This window comes from Bos indicus x Bos taurus, chromosome 2 (genome assembly GCF_003369695.1).
Source record: "Bos indicus x Bos taurus breed Angus x Brahman F1 hybrid chromosome 2, Bos_hybrid_MaternalHap_v2.0, whole genome shotgun sequence".
NCBI lineage: Eukaryota > Metazoa > Chordata > Mammalia > Artiodactyla > Bovidae > Bos > Bos indicus x Bos taurus.
Window position 1 is genome coordinate 36,031,977 of NC_040077.1, and position 21,226 is coordinate 36,053,202.

The window sequence follows — 21,226 nt, forward strand, 5'->3', positions numbered from 1 at the left end:
GACACAAGGATAGATAACTATCCAGTCTTTTTATTCTAAATCTATGCATTTTCTTCTACTCTATAGCTACTTTAAATATTACAGAGGCAATTAAGAAAAATGCTAAATTATTGTCATTTTGTAGGTTAACTTTTTAAAAATTCTTCATTTCACATTTTAAAATACATTTCATATTTGAAGGTGGGAAAAACTTGACTACATAAAAAGTTTTAAGATATATATCCAAGAACATTGTAAACTGAATTTTAAAACTACCAAGAAAAAAGTTTCATATTTTTGAGAGATAGAGTTCTTAAAATCATTAGAAAATTTAAAAAATACCTCATTAAGGAAATGGGATATCTCAGACTGTACCATTCGATGCTAAGGAACTCAAACTCCCCTTGTACTGAAGCCTGAGAATACATCAGATTATGGCTTGCTTTTTGTGAAAGTCTACTGACAGAAAGTAAGTGATTATCCTTGCAGACACCAGCGTTCTGGTTCTGGCAGAGCTCCATTTCTCAGTGTAAATAAATCCATAATCGTTTTGACTTGTATATCTAGTTGATTCTCAACATTTACGGAAGTCTTGTTCTATAAAGTCTGCTCACACCCTGCATTAGAAGATGCTGAGTATTGCTCCTAGGGGAAACACAGGGTTAGGTTCCTGTGAATCTCTGGTCACTTTTTCACCACTGAGCAATAACTTTTGTTTTCTGCATGTTCATGTTTAAAGATGTCTTATTTAATATATGTTGTTGATTTGTTAGCATTGAAATCACAACCAAGAGCACTGTAACTCATGTCAGAACAAAGCTCACACACGTATTTTCCCCATAAGACACATCACAGTCTTCCTGCACTTGGCAATACCAGAGAACATTTCAGCACTGCATTGGGGGACAACTCTAAACAACAAAACCATCCAAAAGCACAAAAATGCAAACACACATGTCACCAAATAGACCCTGAAAAGAATATTTCTCTACAGTGTGGGTGATGAAGCAAGAAGTCAGAGTCTTATTTGACCTCCCCTGGAAACATGCAGGTCAAGGGACTCCGTTTCTTTGTACACTCATTCATGTACATGAATGACTGAAGAAGTTCCCAAAGGATTGATTTGGGGGTCACAAATACATTTTAGCAATATGAATTTTCAAAGATATGGAATCTGTGAATAATGAGAATTGACTATATACCTCAGACAGATGCATTTGGTGAAAAAGAGCCAAATCCTGAAAGCTGCATCAGCTCTTTGTATGCTGACAAGGCAGACTCTTGAACTTGCCAAGCTGCTTGTGTAAGTCAACCAGCTCTTTCCATGCAGCACCCCGCAACCTCATTGGTGGCTACTTCTTTTTGTCTCTGTGCTTCTCCACCAGTGTTTCTCAAACTTTGGAATGCATCAGGAAGACTTGGTTCAACACAGGTCTCTCAACCCACTCCTACCAGTTCTGACTTAGCAGGTCTGTAGTCACACCCCAGATTTTGCATTTATAGCAAGTTCCCATGTGACGCTCATGCTGCTAAGTCCAAGGACCACACTTTGAGAAACTGCTGTACATTATTAGCTCCACTTCACAAAAGAAAACCCAAAACTCAGAAGCATTGAGTACTTGCTCAAAATCTCATGTACAACTACTAGCTGGCTTTCAGAATAAAATGTTACTGGGTCAGCAATTTCTGTTCTACTGTGATGTCTTTAGGGCAGATCTCATCCAAACATGGCATTTTCCCCAAATGTTAACTGTCTTTAGTAGTGGCTTTACCCCAGGTTGGCCCACATGGTCTGTTCTATCACAACAAAGTTGGGCTCTAGAATCGAGAGACTCAGTCTGATTTTCAGGCCCTGGGCAGGCAGGACTGAGCATAAGAAGAAGACAGATTCCTCTCTTAGTCTTGCTACAGGATGACATCCTTGATGACAATTTAAGCTATCAGAATACAAAAGAATTGTTGTCATCATGTAAACTTAATGGTGGGCTTTGGTTGAGAGACAATAGAAGGAAGTGACTACATACAAGGAGCATCTGATCACCTGATTATCTGTTTTTTCTGAACCAATGCAAGACACACAACAAGCTTTTTGTGTTAGCTAATGTGACCCATTTGGAAGGGGTGGGTAGGAGATGATAAAACAACCTTAACAGTGAGACTCAGAGCCAAGTTACAGAGTCAGGCACTTTATGAAATGCATCTTCATGGAAGGAAATGCTGTTAGGCTATTACACCCATTCATTGTGTGTTGTATCACGTTTCTTCAAGAATATTTTACATCTTCCTTTTGCAGTAGTATTCCATACTTTTGTTTGCCTACATTTGGATTCAAGCACATTTTGCCGTTGACAAATGATGCTGAAAGATTCAACGAAATTGTGAAGAATCAGAAAATTTCTGCTAATATTGACACCCCAGAAGGTGGATTTGATGCAATTATGCAAGCTGCTGTGTGTAAGGTATGCTGAGGTTGAGCAGTGTTTCATTCTGTTAACCCAAATTTCATCTCTTGTGAACAAATCATTGAAAAGCTTAGCTAACTTTATCTTTCCTTTAGTCATCATATTTCTACAAGAGATACTTTTCTTAAAACACACCATTTATTCCATCTTGTTGAAATGAGGATAATTTTTATGCCTCATGTTCAAATCATCTAATAAAATTGTAATACTGTTGGGAAAAATTGGTTAAAAGAATTTTAATATACTTATATATGTATTATATATTTATATTATATAATTTATATATTAAATATTATAATTCTCAAAGATCAAGATCAGGAATTTCCCTAGCATTCTAGTTAAGACTGTGTTCCCACTGCAGGGGGTGTGTGTTCGATCCCTGGTTGTGGAACTAAGATCCCACGTGCTGTGTGGTGCAGCCAGAAAAATTACAAAGATGTAGGTTGTATTCATTAGTTTTTGAACTAACCATGGTGAAAAAAAAATCAAATGTAGCAATTAATGAAAAAAGTAAAAATTCTCTGATTCACAGAGAGGGCAATGGCACCCCACTCCAGACTCTTGCTTGGAGAATCCCATGGATGGAGGAGTCTGGTGGGCTGCAGTCCATGGGGTCTCGAAGAGTCAGACATGACTGAGCGACTTCACTTTCACTTTTCACTTTCATGCATTGGAGAAGGAAATGGCAACCCACTCCAGTATTCTTGCCTGGAGAAGCCCAGGGATGGCGGAGCCTGGTGGGCTGCCATCTATGGGGTCTCAGAGTTGGACGTGACTGAAGCGACTTGGCAGCAGCAGCTCTGATTCAGAATAAACTTCTACATATGATGAGCTAGCTATTGGTTTGAACCAACAAAATAAACATCAAAAGCCACAGTGTCTCTACAATAATGCTAGAATACCTCTCCTCCTTGACAATCAGACACATATCCATGGAAACAGTTCTCCTGTTTTCAGATGACTTTCATGGAAAATATCAGGAAACAGATAGGACTGAGGGTCCCAGAACATAGGAGGGCCAAGGAATTAGGGAAGGAAGGAAAAAGATAAGGTACGAGGGGATAACTGCAATGAAGTTTGTCCTACTAGTTTCTGGCATAATGGTGGTGCTGTAGTTTAGTTACTAAGTCGTGTCTGACTCTTGTGACCCCCATGGACTGTAGCCCACCAGGCTCCTCTGTCCATGAGATTCTCCAGGCAAGAACACTGGAGTGGGGTGCCACTTTCTCCTCCGGGGGATCTTCCTGACCCAGGGATCGAACCTGCATCTCCTGCATTGCAGGCTGATTCTTTACTGCTGAGACACCAGAGAAGCTGACTAGTTCCTGGACAAATCTTAATTAAAGGGGAGAGCTATATGAAGAAACAGACAACAGACCATCTTAATTAGCAGTTAGCAGTACTCTGCAGTCGTACTTTGATAAGCAATTCTTATCCTTGTATTATGCTGATAATTTTTGGATGGTAACAGTAAAAAGAGAAATATGTCTTTTTTACTCAGAAAGAGAAATATTTCTTTTTCAGAGAAATGTGCCTACAGGTTGGGTGAAATCTTAGTAAAATAGGCTTACTTCAAGTCCATTCTGTATTGCATTCTTAACTAGTTTTGCTTCAGCTTGGATTTTGGATAATCTACAACCTCCCTCACTCCCTTCTCTCATTTTTCTGGTAAATTAAAAGCTGGACAGTAAAATAATTAACTTTGTAAAAATCAAGATCAACTGGATACTGATTGTAGTGAAACCATTTTTTTCTGAAGCATAAATCATCTGAAAATGTAATCCAGGATAAAACAAATGTCACATAATTTCATTTTTAATACATTAATATTACCAACTCACAATAGATGAAAAAGTCTAAAATAGACTGACTAGCAATATATTTTTTGATAATCTGAATGTGTCCAAGCATAAGTGATTCACTCTCAATAAATGCCTGCCTCTTTTCCATACAAGCCAAATGCTTCTTTATCATTGTAGGAAAAAATTGGCTGGCGGAATGATTCCCTCCATCTCCTGGTCTTTGTGAGTGACGCGGACTCTCATTTTGGAATGGACAGCAAACTGGCAGGCATCGTCATTCCTAACGATGGGCTCTGTCACTTGGACAGCAAGAATGAATACTCCATGTCAACAATCTTGGTATGTAACCTACACTCTACATACACTGTTTTCAGGGCTACAAGTAGGCAAATGAAGCAGCAATTGCTGTAACACACAGCAGAATAACCCACACTTAGTAGAAGAAGTGTGCCTTTTCTGATTTGAGGTTAACAGATCGGCCTTTCTCAATCCTCCTCGCCTTTAGAGGTTCCCATAGGAGCACAGGAGGGCAGTGGGGATATGTGATAAGTTCAGATTTGCTATACTACAAATGATCCCAGAACCTCCCTAATTTTTCAAAGAGCCAGAGGGCAGCAAAATGCAATACAGTCAGTTCATTCTATTTGAACCACAGCCCTAGAAAGGAAGACTCAGCCTAACCCTAGGAGTGATGGTCCCAGAGTCATGTTCCCTCAATAATTCCATGTTTTCATGGACCCTGGGCCCCTTGGGAGATCACTAATCAGGTGCTGCTTGACCAGTACTTATTAAATTTGGCTTATTTTTATAATTAAAAAAAATGCTGGTGACATTAAAAAAAAAACTTGACTTTTGCAAAACAAGGTAAAAATTTCAGAGCTCTTTTGATGTATATGATCTGATTTGATCCTCACCAGAACCCTGTGTGTCTAATTGCTTCCCTTGAACAGACCATGAGGCTGCCATGCTGCTGCACATGTTATTCCCTCTGTCTGAAATGCCCTTTCCCCCAAGGCTGCTGAGAAACTCTTACTGATCTGTTAAAACCCAGCTCCATCATGACTTCTCTGGGGAAGGGGGAGGTCCTTGTTTGACTTCTGCTGGGCACCAAAGCAATTATCTCTCCCAAGGTCTTGTACACAGAGGGCTTCTTGGCCATCACTAGATGGAAATGTGTTTGCTGGTATCTGCCTTTAGCATGCATCCTCAGTGCCAAAACTGGTTTACTATCCCTATTTCCTGACAGCACAGTGCTTGGAACATGCTAAAATACAATTGAATTATGGAGTAGTAACCTGGAAAAGGTCATACTATCCCCATTTAATACTTGGTATGAAATGGTACAGAGAATTTAAGTGACTACTTAAAATGACAGTGCTACAGAGGTGTATGTAGGACATAGAAAGAAAAAGGAAAGAGAATGCAGAATTTTAATATCAGGTTGGAAAAACCATTTTCTAAAAAACTTTTAGTGAGATAGCATATAGAAATGCTTACTATAGTATCAGCAATTAGTTTTTTAAAATCTGATGGTTCATTTGGCTTAAAGCTCAATATTCAGAAAACGAAGATCATGGCATCCAGTCCCATCACTTCATGGCAAATAAAAGGGGAAACAGTGGAAACAGTGGCTGACTTTATTTTTTTGGGCTCCAAAATCACTGTGGATGAAATTAATTTCATGACTTCAGCCATGAAATTAAAAGATGCTTACTCCTTGGAAGGAAAGTTATGACCAACCTAGAGCATATTTAAAAGCAGAGACATTACTTTGCCAACAAAGGTCTATCTAGTCAAGGCTATGGTTTTTCCAGTAGTCATGTATGGATGTGAGAGTTGGACTATAAAGAAAGCTGAGCACTGAAGAATTGATGCTTTTGAACTGTGGTGTTGGAGAAGACTCTTGAGAGTCCCTTGGACTGCAAGGAGATCCAACCAGTCCATCCTAAAGGAGATCAGTTCTGGGTGTTCATTGGAAGGACTGATGTTGAAGCTGAAACTCCAGTACTTTGGCCACCTGATGCGAAGAGCTGACTCATTGGAAAAGACCCTGATGCTGGGAAAGATTGAGGGCAGGAGGAGAAGGGGACGACAGAGGATGAGACGGTGGGATGGCATCACCGACTCAATGGACATGAGTTTGTGTAAATTCCGGGAGTTGGTGATGGACAGGGAGGCCTGGTGTGCTGCGGTTCATGGGGTCGCAAAGAGTCGGACATGACTGAGAGATTGAACTGAACTTAACTGAATGGTTCATAAATTACCTGCTACCGTTTCTTGACCTAAATCTCTAAACTTCAACATGGATGTTTCTACCTAACTTTTGATCAATGTGCTTAGTCTCAGTCGTGTCCAACTCTTTTCGACAGCATGGACTGTAGCCCACCAGGCTCCTCTGTCCATGGGGATTCTCCAAGCAAGAATACTGGGTGGGTTGCTATGCCCTCCCTCCAGGGGACTTCCCAACTCAGGGATTGAACCCAGGTCTCCCACATTTGAGGCAGTTTCTTTACCATCTGAGTCACCAGGGAAGCCCAAATTTTGATCAGTAGCATTCGTCAAATTTATATATGTTTTAATCATATAGGTTGTCCTTCCATATTATAAGGTCAGTGAGGGTAGCCACATTTTTGTATTTTGGCCAAAGAGGGGGAAGAAACTGAGAAATGGGTATTTTTCTTGTTACTTTTTTCTTGCAAATATTCAAATGCCCCATAATAGACATCTCAGAAAACACAGGATCACAGAAGCAAATAGTGACTGTTACCTGATATGACCTTCTCCTCTAATACTTGTTCAAGTCATTCTTGCTGAGTAAGCTGCTACAATGCACAGAGCCGTGGGCTAGTTCCTTGCCTGTAACATAGTCCCCAGGGCCTTGGAGCACCTCCTATGCACTCAACGCTGGGCCAGCCTCCTGGGGCCTCAAAATAACAAGACATGATCCCAGGCCTTGAGGAACTTACAATGTATTTGTGGGAGTTAAACCAGCATATCTGGACCAAATAGAAAATCATATTCACCTGCCTATGGAGGGCTACATGGTGCCATCCTGGCTACACAGGCACAGTGGTTGGATGGTGGAAGAATATATGGAGATAAGGAGAAACCAGCACCAGAAGAATTCAGGCTTAAGGGTGAAGGATACTTAATGTTTGGGCAATTGAAACTCAGAGGAGGCTGAGAATGTCAGACTCAGGAAGCTTTATACTATCTGGATTCTACTGATATCCTGTAATAAAAAAAATCCAAATGGGATAGAAAGTATGCATTACACAGCCAGATCTGCAGTTAGGTAATTGACCTGAGTATCTTAGGCAAAATTATACTTTTCTCTCAACTTGAATGAAAAACACATTAGAAAAATATTCCTGAAGTGCTGAGAATATATGCAGCAAGCACATTCACGTATAAGAAGGCCTATTTGTCAGTGTTCCTGTACTTGAGCTGTCTACAGTCATAACCGACACAGTATTCTTAGTTGACTTGTTTGCAGACCACTCTCTAATGTGAGTTTCCCTTTTGTATATTATCTACATTTGGAGTCAGGCCAGGCAAATGGGCTTCATGTTTTCTAGTCTTGGAAAGTAAAGGTCATCTGCCAATATGATAATGAATGACTTTATTTTTTAAACCGCTCATATCACTCAGGAATGAATGCCTCAACGAAATAGAAGTAAACTGAGTACAATGTGCTTTCAATTGTCCTGTAAAAATAATTGCAGCATCCCATAAAACCAGTCTGTGACATCAAAAAGAACAAACCACAGAAGTGCACAGGAACATCTCAAGTCAGAGGGGTTTAGGAATTGCAGTGCGTCCTTCCTCCGCAGGCTCGCCCTTGCTCAACCCTCATCCCGCCCCATCCAATTCCAGTCAGAGCCGCAGGAGTCACGCTGGTCACATTCATCATAGTCTAACAGCTCCTCCCTCAGTTCTAACCTCCCCAACAATGTGAGCCTGCTGGCAAGTGGCACTTAGAGAAGACATGCATCTCTACCCTTGAAAAGATGACACACTAAAGTCTTTAAATAAATTTAGTGATCTCCTTGGAAGTGACAGAGCATAATACTCCACATTGACAGGCACTGACTCTAAGGAATTAAATGGACTTACAAGATCTGGGAAACAATTACTAAGCCAATTAAGAAAGTAATGCTAATTGTGTACTTGTTTACTTGGCATGATAAACACAAAAATGCCTGTGAGAACTGAAATGCCAAACTCAGTAAGATACTTCTGAAAGAAATATCCCTTTATTTCATATACTTTTGTTAAGAAGATACTTAAAATCTATGTGTTAAATTTTAGGAATATCCAACAATTGGACAACTCATTGATAAACTGGTGCAAAATAACGTGTTACTGATCTTTGCTGTAACCCAAGAACAAGTTCACTTGTATGAGGTAAGCAAACATAATTTGGGAAATTCCTTCAGGGAGATTATTTGACATGAAACTTTAACTCTGAGTTTAATACATGGGAGACCATTAGATAATTATTAACACATACCAGATATACTGGACACTGGCAAAGTGGATTCAGATACTGTTTGCAATTTAAATTATAAACCCAGAGGTACAGCAAGGAGTGGGGGACAGATACGATGGGAAGAGGAAGAGAGAGTTAAGGAAATGAAAAGTTGGAAGACAGTACGAATTAGCCTAGTTAAATAGAATTACCTATCTAATGGAAAATCAACCTATCTTTCCTTGAACTTTTCATCTGATGAGGAAAGAGTTAACAGAAGGCAGGGAAAATTATGAGAATGGGAGGAGAATTGACTTAAACTCTCTGACATTTGCAAATTCAATGTATAGAAAATACACAAATGGAGAGATATAAGTTAAACTATTGAGACATGAAAAGTCGAAAGAAAAAGCTTGTTAAACTGGGCCCCAAAATAATTTCTCCTTTAAAGTATCTGGATTTGCAGTTCAAATTTTTGAATGGAAACACCAATGGCAGAAAAGGAATTGTTTCACTAAAACACATACTAGAAAATGCAAATGTTTTCTGTGGTCTCTTTCCAGGCTTAGAAAAACGATATGCCAAAATGCTATGCATTGGGGTATTAGCAAATGATTTATTCCTAATGCACAGTTTGACAGAGAAGTAGGAACATCTTTAGTCTGAGTCCTAGAACAAGTAGAGAAAATAGGTGTCCGTTACATTGCTTGTACCTTCTATGCAGAAGCTTCAAATACTCCTAAATTCAAAGTCTGATCTCCCATTCCTTTGAAAGGACCTCTGAACTTGCTTGATAACTTCACAGAGCTCAGGAAATGCTGAGATTATTTCACAGAGGCTTTGATTAAATGCCACTCACTGCTAAGGACGATGCAGCCAACTTCCACCAGGTTCTGTAGAAAGGATCCACGAGGAGATCCTATCTTGCATTTTTAATGAGAGGAGGGCTTTGTACACCAGGTGAGACTGCCTTCTGCTGAAAACCAAGGAAGTCCCTTGCAATCAAGCTACATACTCGAGGGCTTTGTTCTACTCAAAGACTATGTGGGTTCACCTGATCTGGGCATTTTCTTAAGGCTTTTTAGTATGCGATACTTGTTTCCAGTGGTTTTAAGTAGTAAAGTTGCGGTAAAAGTTTGTTTTTTTTTTAAACTCCAAATACAATAGTGAGTCTATTCTACCTTTGATTCCTAAAGCTAGAGTGGGAGGACTCTGGGGGTCACCACACTTTTCCCAAAGTTGAGCTTCTGTTTAGAAAGAGGAGGGGGAGTTGCACTATGTTCTTAAAAGGGGGATCTGGGAAACACAATTGATAATCATGAGCACAGACCCCCATAACTCACTTTGGTAATAGTCTTTAAGACTCAGAACTCATTTAAATGCCTCCTCAAGATTGCCATTAAAAAGACACAGCAAGATGAAAAATAACGGTGGCAAAACAGAATCTGTTGGATTTAAACAGGTTGCATCCACCATTCCCCAGTTGCAAAGGAAATGATCATTTCCAAAGAAAACACCAGATTAGAGCCTGCCTCTAATATAACAGCAGGACGTTTATTTTGCCCGCCTACTAATCTCATTACGAGGTGAATTTATGTTCCATTGTGATCTGTGGTTTTTACCATCTAGGCTCCACTAAATTCAGAGGGACATTTTCAGGGAGCCATGCAGGGGACAGTCAGCAGCCCATTCTGTGACTCTAACCCTTTCATTATTTTGTTTTTATTTTGATGGACTCATCATTTCCTCTTCAGGTAGTAGGCTGCAGCCTGATCTAAAGATAATGACAGCAACCCTGCACTTCCCTGAAGGCTTCACACAGCATGAAAATGCTGATCTCTTGTTTTATTGATAATGAATACTGAAAATAGACTAATAATGACTTGGGTTGCCTTTCCATTTAAATCTCTTAGAAGGAGCCCTATGTGTGCAGGAGCCCTGCATGACCTGATGTTTGGATAGCTGTGAATCACGGAAAAATTAAACCAGAGATAGGATAAATAAAAGAGCTAAGTGGTTGGATCTAATGAAAATTCTGGGAGGCAATCTGTTTGCCCTTGTTGTGTTCAGCATAGTTGTGTGCACATACACCCCAGGAAGGGGCTGGGTCAGGTTCAGTGGCACCCGTCTTGCAGAAAATAAAGATTTGTGTTGCCTATTCATGGAACGCAGGGGAAAAAATGGCTGTTTTTTCGATGATTTGCGTAAGGTGCTTTGGACTGCCCAGGTGTGTAGTACCACTGCACTTTGTGGGAACAGTGATGAGCAAACAGTGGGAAGGTAAAGTAAGCAGTTTTGTCTTCAAATCAGTATGACTGCAGTGTGCACCCAGACTCCAGCAAACAGATGATTTAGAACAAACTTATTATTATGAATAGTTTCCTCTTTGTCCAATTACAGGGTTCAAAAGATAATGATAGATAACAGACTGAGCAGTAGGTAGTATATTACATTCTACTGCTAAATACCATTTTGAATCAGGATTCAATTACTCAAGCTTTAAAAAAAATTTTTTTTATCACCTCTGTTGTTTTCAAATATTTACTGTTAATTTACATCAATTTAGCATCAGGCTACTAAACTCCAACTACCTAATTTGACTAGTCTTTCCTTCCTAATGAGATATTGAGAGAAAAGCAATTAAATTAGCATTTTTGACCACATTGTCAAATCCTGTTATTAATCACGTGGAATTATTTGCAAGACTCATTGTCTTTCAAAACATCTACCTCTGGCTGGAGAAGATGAGTTTTATAGTGCTAATTGTTATTATATATAACCATATGACCTGGTATTTATGATGTAATGTTGAAAAAGCACTTAGAAAGTAAACAAGATGTATTGGTAAAAGAAGCTTTCAGTTTACCCACTAATATCTGAGACCACTAATTGACGTCCTTGTGGTTATTAGGACAGAGTGATGTGTTTAAAGGGTCTCCCCAGTGGCTCAGCAGTAAGCAATCCACCTGCAATGCAGGAGATGTGGGTTTGATCCCTGGGTCAGGAAGATTCCCTGGAGGAGGAAATGGCAACCCACTGCAGTATTCTCGCATAGAGAATCCCATGGACGGAGGAGCCTGCCACCATGGGGTGGCAAACAGCTGGACACGACTGAATGACTAAACACACATGATGTGTCTAAAGCAGGAGGACAGGGACCCAAACAGGTTGTTTTACCACCAAGAGGCCCTTCCCTCTGCAGGTAAAAAAGCCATCTATAATTAACTCTGTAAAGAGCAGAGTGGATCTTACCCATCTTTCTGTTTAGGCCAATTTCTCAATACAAAGTAGATTCTCAGTAAATATTTGTTGAATGAATTTTTTTCCAAAAAAAAAAAAACTGCAATGCAAGCACTTCATCTTATCTCAAATAGGGTCAAAATTTCTAAATAGGAATGTGACGTTTTGTGTGACAAATGTCTGTCAAGGTCAAGGGAACCCATGTACAAGAGCAGGTAGGAGTGCCTGACCCATCACTATGGTGATCTGTGGCTCTGGCTATTCTTTCTCCATCCTTCCACTTTGGATCCAGGTGGTACCAGAGAGGGGAAGGAACACTCTGCTGTCAGTCTTGGGACCACCTTGTAGAATAAGCTCCAGAGCCTTCTTGCATGTGTGCTAAGTCACTTCAGTTGTGTCTGACTCTTTGTGATTCCATGGACTGTAGCCCACCAGGCTGCTCTGTCCATGAGATTCTCCAGGCAAGAACAGTGGAGTGGGTTGCCATTTTCTTCTCCAGGGGATCTTTCTGACCCAGGAATTGAACTCGAGTGTCTTAAATCTCTTGCATTGGCGGGTGGGTTCTTTACCATTAGTACCACCTGGGAAGCCCCACCCCATCCCCCCAGCTTTCTTACTAGTCTGTGAAAGGAAACCCCCTGAATGATTAACCGCTTGATAGTCATTAATCTTAAAACAAGATGAAAGGTGCTGCAGTATGCTATGAGCCTGATATTTCAGAAGTATGGCTTCTGGTTTTTTTTTAATTTAATTTAATTTTTAAACTTTACATAATTGTATTAGTTTTGCCAAATATCAAAATGAATCTGCCACAGGTATACATGTGTTCCCCATCCTGAACCCTCCTCCCTCCTCCCTCCCCATACCATCCCTCTGGGTCGTCCCAGTGCACTAGCCCCAAGCATCCAGTATCGTGCATCGAACCTGGACTGGCAAGCTTCAGTTTTTCAGGAACCAAAAACCCAGTTTTAATTTCACTCTTTCTTTCTTCTTTTTCCTCATCTTTTGAGTGTTTCACCACAGTAAGGGACTTTAAAGGAGGCAGAGAAATTAGGGAGGGAGATAAAACAAAAATTGACCCTTTGCCATTTGTTAGCCTCGGACACGACTGAGCGACTTCACTTTTACTTTTCACTTTCATGCACTGGAGAAGGAAATGGCAACCCACTCCAGTGTTCTTGCCTGGAGAATCCCAGGGATGGGAGAGCCTGGTGGCTGCCGTCTATGGGGTCGCACAGAGTCGGACACGACTGAAGTGACTTAGCGGCCGCAGCAGAAGCAGCAGCCTGTTCTATCATTGTTTGGTTTTATAACATCCTCTGCTGAAAAAGATCAAAACAAATTTACTCCAACGAATCCCTATATCACTAGCCTCAGTTTTTAATTAAATAAAAACACTGGACCAGATGACCTCCAGCTTTGGCAGTCAATGACTCTGTACCTGCAGGTGGGGGGATCACCACAAATTCCAATGATTTACACACGGATCAAGTACAGCTAATTGTAACATGGCTAATTTCAGTGACTGGTCTAAAACATTGTTCTTTATCTATCAACCCCATCCTGTAATGGGATATTCCAACTTTATGCTTTTAGTAAAAATATAATCATCTAGGAATTAAAAAGATAACTTTCTGAATTATGAGTTGATAAATTGCTCTTAATTCAAGGGTAATAGAAAAGGATCTTGATTTCTCTTTGTTCAACGATGCGGGCGTGCATGCTCAGTCGCTTCAGTTGTGCCTGACTCTTTATGACCCTGTGGACTATAGCCTTCCCGGCTCCTCTGTCCATGGGATTCTCCAGGCAAGAATACTGGAGTGGGTTACCATGTGCTTCTCTAGGGGATCTTCCCAACCCAGAGATCTAACCCAGGTCTCCTGCATTAGCAGTTGGGTTCTTCATCACTAGCACCACTAGCCCTTGTTTGAAGGTACCTGGGAATAAAGACAAAGGAGAGCCAGTTGCCCACACTTTCCTCATTAATTAACACCCCCTCAGAGAGGGAATATTTGGAAATAAAAACTCATGTCCTTGGATTATCAGGGTAAATTGGATAGAAGTATTTTCCAGATTAATTAATAAGACAGAAACATGAAAAATCATCAGTAGTTACCCCCTAGATTACATAGAGTAATTTTCTTCTGAAGAACTCACAGACTCATAATCCAGAAAAGAAAAAAAAAAAAAAAACACAGAAAAAAAGATACAGATTGAAAACCAAGGTTTTAATGAGATGCCCTCTTAGGCCCATCCATATAGAAATAAGGGATTTCGTCAATACAAGATCTAAATATATCAAAAGTACACAATACCCAGAATGTCTAACATTAAGAGGGCTGACATGCTATTGACCATAGTCATTCATTCATTCATCAAACATCCAGGAGCCCAGCCAGGGTTGATGACTAGAAAGAAAAAGACACAATGCCTGCCTCAAAAAGCCCCATAGAGCATTAACAAACTCATAAGCCAATTATTTACCTAAAGAACACAACATTTTAGAGACCCCCAAGGGATAGTTTTTCTGAGGGGGCAGAATTTCACATCAGTCAGTGTTTTTAACTCTTTCCTAGTCACCATTTTTGTTAGGAGGGACAGCAAATTGATTGGCAATCATAAAACTACCTTTGATGCTAAGGGTACCATTGGAACTGAGGGCCAGAGAGGATCAGTAACTATGACCATGAGAATAAATGAGAAGGTTTGCTGAGGGCTTATTAGGTGGCTGCTGTGGTTAAGTACTTTAACTCACTGTATTATTTAATCTCCTTTTTACTGCTATGTTCTGTGTGCTGTGCCTTGTCACTCAGTCACATCTGACTCTTTGCAACCCCGTGGACTGTAGCCCACCAGGCTCCTCTGTCCGTGGGGTTTCTCCAAGCAAGAATACAGAAGTGGGTAGCCATCCCTCCTCCAGGGTATCTTCCCAACCCAGGGATCAAACCCAGGTCTCCCAAATTGCAGGTGGATTCTTTACTGCCTGAGCCACCAGGGAAACCCAAGAATACTAGAGTGGGTAGCCTATCCCTTCTACAGGGGAACTTCTTGACCCAGGAATCAAACCGGGGTCTCCTGAATTGCAGGCGGATTCTTTACCAGCTGAGCTACCTAGGAAATCTCTTTTTATTGCTATAGCACCCAAAATAATTCAAAAGCAAGCTGCATGTGAGAGCCAGGATTTGAACCCAGAGAATCTGAGTCAGCCCCAACCACTGAGGTAAGTCACAATTGAACCTGGGTTTTTGCAGCGAAAGAGCACACCCATTCCTAGCTATCAGGCCAGGAGAGGAGCAGCTGTTCCACACAGTAAACGACTTTGAAAGTCACTGAACTGTAAGAGCACAGAGCACAAGGAGATGGCAGAGCATTTCCTGCAAACGGCAGAGACCTTCCAGGCCAGGGAACACTGGATTTTACTTACCGTTGCTGTTAACTTAGACAAACAGAGCAATCTGCAAACGTGTGGGCTTGAAAAGAGAGACACATTTGGATTCTGCCTTGTGTGTTATTTAAGCTCTGAGCAGTAAGAATGGATACCACAGCTAGAGTTTATGCCATTGGCCACCCCACCAAAAACACCTAGTCTCTAAGGTGACCACTATCAAGGTCCTGGCCTGATGGGGAAAGCAGACGCGTGGTCTGACGCAGGTTGTACGTCTGTTATGACGATACCCTTCAAGTACATGGAAATACAGAGTAGCACAAGGAACACCCACATACCTACTGGCCAGCCTTCTTCAGTCTTGACATTTTGCCACTCTATTTGCTTCAGATATCTTACAGAAATAAAACACTCCAGAGGGCTTCCCAGGTTACACAGTGGTAAAGAATCTGCCTGCCAACGTAGGAGACACAGGAGATGCAGGTTCGATCCCTGGGTCAGGAAGATCCCCCAAAGGAGGAAACAGCAACCCACTCCAGTATTCTTGCCTGGGAAATCCTCTGTCCTTGGGATATAGCAGTGGGCTATAGTCCATGGGGTTGCAAAGAATCAGACAAGACTGGGCCCCTGAGCGCACACACACAAAACATTCCAGACCCAGTTGCCTGCTGTGTAATTACTAACTCTGACGCCACCTCCCTCTTTCCTTCCATAGAAGTCACCAGTATCCTGAACTTTATCATTCCCATGTTTATTTTAAAATTTTGAGTACTATGAAAAACATATGTCTACCCATAACTAATTACATAGTTTGGGCTCACAAGTTAAATTTCATCCTGTATATATTATTTCTACAGTTTGCCTTTTGATTCAGTGTTATGTTTTGGGTTTTTTTTTTAATTATGGTAAAATATACACAACATAAAAATTACCTTTTTACGGATTGAGTATATAGTTCTATGGCATTAAGTACATTTACATTGTGATGCTCAATGTTATGTTTTGAGGCTTATTCGTGGAGACACTAGAAGCTCTTGTTTACTCTGTTCTATGGCTTTACATATTCTACTATGTGTATTTACTGCAATATGTTCATTTGCAACTGAGGGCTTCAGATCGTTTCTAGTCCTGCAGCTTACAGTGTTACACTTGTTGAAGCCACAGACACCCTTGCGGGCATGTTCTCTGTTGAGGATGAACCTGTGAAAGTGAAGCCTCTGGGTTACAGGGGAGGGGCATCCTCAGCCCTCCTGGTGTATCCAAGTTGTTTTCCAAGTGGTTTATCAGCTACTCTCTTGCCAACAACATGGGAAGTAGAACTGTTAGTTGCTCAGTCATGTCTGACTCTTTGTGACCCCATGGATTATAGCCCACCAGGCTCCTATGTCCATGGGATTCTCTAGGCAAGAATACTGGAGTGGGTTGCTATTGCCTTCCCCAGGGGATCTTCCTAATCCAAGGATAGAACTTGGGTCTCCTGCATTGCAGGCAGATTCTTTACTATCTAAGCCACCAGGGAAGGCCTAACAATGTGGGAGTGTAGGGGGAAAAGAAACAGAAAAAAGAAAAAGAATACGCATTAAATTACTAATTTTTTTGATGATAAAATTAGTATGTTATTTTTTTAAAGAAGGGTGCCGGGGTCCAGCTCTGGCTGATCCAGGGTATTCAAAGGGGAGATGGCTTCGGCGAGGATCAGGATACAATAGCTTCAAATAGACATTAATTAGAGATGTAAAGAGTAATAGAATGAGGATAGCTCAGTAGGAAAATTCAGTGGAGAAAAGAGGCTGAGTAGCTTGGTTTATGCGGGAGACCAATAAAACTTCAAGACAAGAAGTTTGCACCACTTACGTAGGCCGCAGGCGTCCTTCCATTCTCCCGAAGGAGAGGAGACACTGAGGCCTTCCCGGTCGGATCTTAGAAGCCCAGGCATAATTAGTAAGCATGGCGGGTTCCGCACTCCAAATGGAGACTCAGCCAGAGTTTGAGAGAGAGAGAGACATGGGGAGACCAGTATTTCGAGGAACTGATCCCAATTCTTTATTTTCCAGGTTCTGTTTTTACACACTGAGATGTTATGCAAAAGTCACACAGGGTCAGCAGTCCTGACTTTTATCAAAGTCAGGTGCTTCATACAAATGTATACAGAGGTCTTAGGGGCGTTACATCATCTTCTGGCCAGGGGGGCCTGCTGACAATTTATGACCCTCTCCTTGTGACAGTGGTCAGTCAACCAGAACACTTTTTTCTCCAAGGGTGATTATTCTTAAAACAGACGCCACCCAAATAAAGTTACATTCCTATAGGGTGAGGATGTAGTGGGTTTTAGTTAAGGAAAGAATTTACTTAGCCTAAGGTCTAATGTGGTTTATATCAAAAGTTAATACTTATTTCTTCTATATATTCATTAATGTGTGTAAGGGCAGGGGATGTGGAGTCTTAGCAACAAACATTGGCTCAACAAATGAAAAACCCTTCACCAATACAATTTCTAATCAGCCCACTATACTTATACTAATAATTTTCTAACTTCTCTAAAGAACCTGTTTTTAGAAGGTTTAAAGCATCTCATGCCTCTCACGGTTGGGAGGCTGTGAGCAATCACATGTGGCCGGACAAGCCTGTCAGGCAGGCTAGAGAACCTTCAGAGGAGTTTGTAGGTTAAAACACTCTTATCACGCCCAGGAGTTTTTATTAACTGGAGCTCTAGGTTAACTCCTTCTCCGAAAGAGGTGGTGGGGGACAGCCCCCCATAAAGTCAGAGGTGTAGGTGGGAGCACAAAGTAGTAAAGTAGGCAGGCTCTGGTTATGGGGGTAGATGCTCGAGGATTTCCAGGGGGACTCCTGAGGCTCGATCCCGCCTTTGTGTATGTCGAGCCTCCTTCCTCATGACCTTTGCCATGGGCGGAGTGCCTCACTCTGGCCCCCAAAAGAAGGGGATAGAGAAAAGCACAATGAAGAAACTAAAGATCACCCATAAACTCACCACTCGGACACAGCTAACCATTCTTGACATTTTAGAATAAGTCCTCTCTTTTGTCTTTACATACATTTACATGCTTTAACATAATTGGTATAAGACTGTATATATTACATATACATATATATATTATGTTCAAATTTTTAGAATGCATTTATATATTTACAGTCTTATAAAGGCATAAAAATTAAATTGCACTTAGTTATATATCAACTGCTTTTATTAATAAGAATAACAGATGAAATCAAGGTAATTCTACAAGATTCTGAATCAGTGACTGCCAGATGTAAAGGGTGTATGTTTTCAAATAAAAACAAACTTGCTCCCCACCGCTAGCAGCTCCAGAAGATCTACAGTTACTACACTTTTACCTACAGATTATGTTTTTACACATTCAAATGATTATTGTTGTTGTTCAGTCGCTAAGTCATGTCTGACTCTTTGTGACCTCATGGACTACAGCATGCCAGGCTTTCCTTTCCTTCACCATTTCCCAGAGTTTGCTCAAACTCATGTCTATTGAGTCTGTGATGCTATCTAACTATCTCATCCTCTGCCCTCCTCTTCTACTTTGAACTTAAATGATACTTGGTTACTTCATTGAACATTCATGCAACATCTTTAATAGGAACATCAAATTATTTCTAGTACCTGTTTTCTTATCCCTGAAAGTGCCCTATCAATGAGGACATCTGTGAACGAACTCAGTTTCTTCATAGGCCCATCTCCAGACTGCCAAGTGCCTACCCTTGGCCGTGTGACTACCCTTCCATTTCTAGGAAGGCCCACAGCATGCAGGGACTCAGTTACCTGTCTATCTCCTGTACCTTTTCTATAGCTGCAGGTGGCCACCCTGTCTGTGTTCATGTGCTCAGTTGCTTCAGATGTGTCCAACTCTTTGTGACTCTATGGACTGTAGACCGCCAGGCTCCTCTGTCCATGGAATTTTCCAGGCAAGAATACTGGAGTGAGTTGCCATGCCCTCCTTCAGGGGGTTTTCCCGACCCAGGGATCAAACCCATGTCTTCTGCATCTCCTGCATTGCAGGTGGATTCTTTATTGCTGAGCCACTGGAGAAGCCCCTGTGTCTGTGGGGCTGGCCCAAACTATAGTTATGCTGAAAGGAAGCTCACCCTGGCTTGCATCAGCATGCAGATTTTAATTGCACCCATGTATACTCTCATGATACAGCCTTTTACACAATTATAGAGGACTTTAAGGCACAAGGGACAAATTAAACTGATAGCTCCCAGGCATAAGAAAAGTTTGATAGGATTATATATTTTAACACTATGGCTAATTATCCGAAAGAGGCCAAACTATGCTACAAAGTGGCCACTATTTGTTACAACACAGTTCAGTATTTTGTTGCCCTTACAGACTTGAATCTTCAAAATGTAAACAGAAAATTTTTAAAACAGAAAATTTTGTTGAGCTTGAACAGTTTGGATGCATTTTACTTACTAATTCAGGGGTTGGCATACTTTTTCTCTAGGGTTGCCAAATTTCACACATAAAAATACAGGATGTCCAATCAAATTTGAATTTCAAATAAACAACAAATAATTTTTTATGTTTTAGTATGTTCCATGCAATATCTGGGCCACATACTAAAATTTTTGGAAGAATTACTAAAAGAAAAATGGAGAATCATGTACAGCATTGGGGAATAATGGAAGAGGAGAGTGTGGAACCTTACTTCTATAGGATCTTCAGGGAATATCCCTTTCAAGAAATGATTATAAATAAAGCAGCAACCTGAAGGATTGTGTATACAAGCTCACAACCTGATGTTAGCTGGGGTAGAAGGGGATGGAGTGGGAAAGGTAGGCTAAAATCAAACTCCTCAGTCTTGAAAGCCAAGGAAAGTAAGCACAGTGTTATTCCATGGGTAGGAGGCATTCAAAAACACCACTTTTGTTGTTGAGCAGAAAACAGATGTCACAGGTATATGATAGATTGAGGATCCCATATGGATTATGTGTGTACAGTTTTAAAATCATGGCATCATTATTTTCCAAATTGCCAAAGCTTTTCCTGGGAACCTCCTCCTGACAATAAGAATGATGTTGACAGGCCATTCTATACCAGGCATTCTTAAACTTTAGCTCTCAATCAGATCAGATCAGATCAGATCAGTCGCTCAGTCGTGTCCGACTCTTTGCCACCCCATGAATCGCAGCACGCCACGCCTCCCTGTCCATCACCAACTCCCGGAGTTCACTCAGACTCACGTCCATCGAGTCAGTGATGCCATCCAGCCATCTCATCCTTTGTCATCCCCTTGTCCTCTTGCCCCCAATCCCTCCCAGCATCAGAGTCTTTTCCAATGAGTCAACTCTTCGCATGAGGTGGCCAAAGTACTGGAGTTTCAGCTTTAGCATCATTCCTTCCAAAGAAATCCCAGGGCTGATCTCCTTCAGAATGGACTGGTTGGATCTCCTTGCAGTCCAAGGGACTTTCAAGAGTCTTCTCCAACACCACCGTTCAAAAGCATCAATTCTTTGGCATTCAGCCTTCTTCACAGTCCAACTCGCACATCCATACATGACCACAGGAAAAACCATAGCCTTGACTAGACGAACCTTTGTTGGCAAAGTAATGTCTCTGCTTTTGAATATGCTATCTAGGTTGGTCATAACTTTCCTTCCAAGGAGTAAGCGTCTTTTAATTTCATGGCTGCAGTTACCATCTGCAGTGATTTTGGAGCCCCCCAAAAATAAAGTCTGACACTGTTTCCACTGTTTCCCCATCTACTTCCCATGAAGTGATGGGACCAGATACCATGATCTTCGATTTCTGAATGTTGAGCTTTAAGCCAACTTTTTCACTCTCCACTTGCACTTTCATCAAGAGGCTTTTTAGTTCCTCTTCACTTTCTGCCATAAGGGTGGTGTCATCTGC

General features: G+C 41.0%; 1 protein-coding gene across 8 annotated transcripts in view; it reads left to right on the top strand.

Annotated features, from left to right (window-relative positions):
* Positions 1–21,226, top strand: part of ITGB6 (integrin subunit beta 6) — a 150,781-nt gene that overhangs the window by 69,907 nt on the left and 59,648 nt on the right. For all 8 annotated transcript variants that reach the window (XM_027559647.1, XM_027559654.1, XM_027559663.1 and 5 more), the window contains 3 exons: positions 2,273–2,438; positions 4,421–4,582; positions 8,555–8,650. In XM_027559647.1, the coding sequence (XP_027415448.1) occupies positions 2,273–2,438; positions 4,421–4,582; positions 8,555–8,650 (424 nt within the window). The remainder of the gene's footprint in view (positions 1–2,272; positions 2,439–4,420; positions 4,583–8,554; positions 8,651–21,226) is intronic.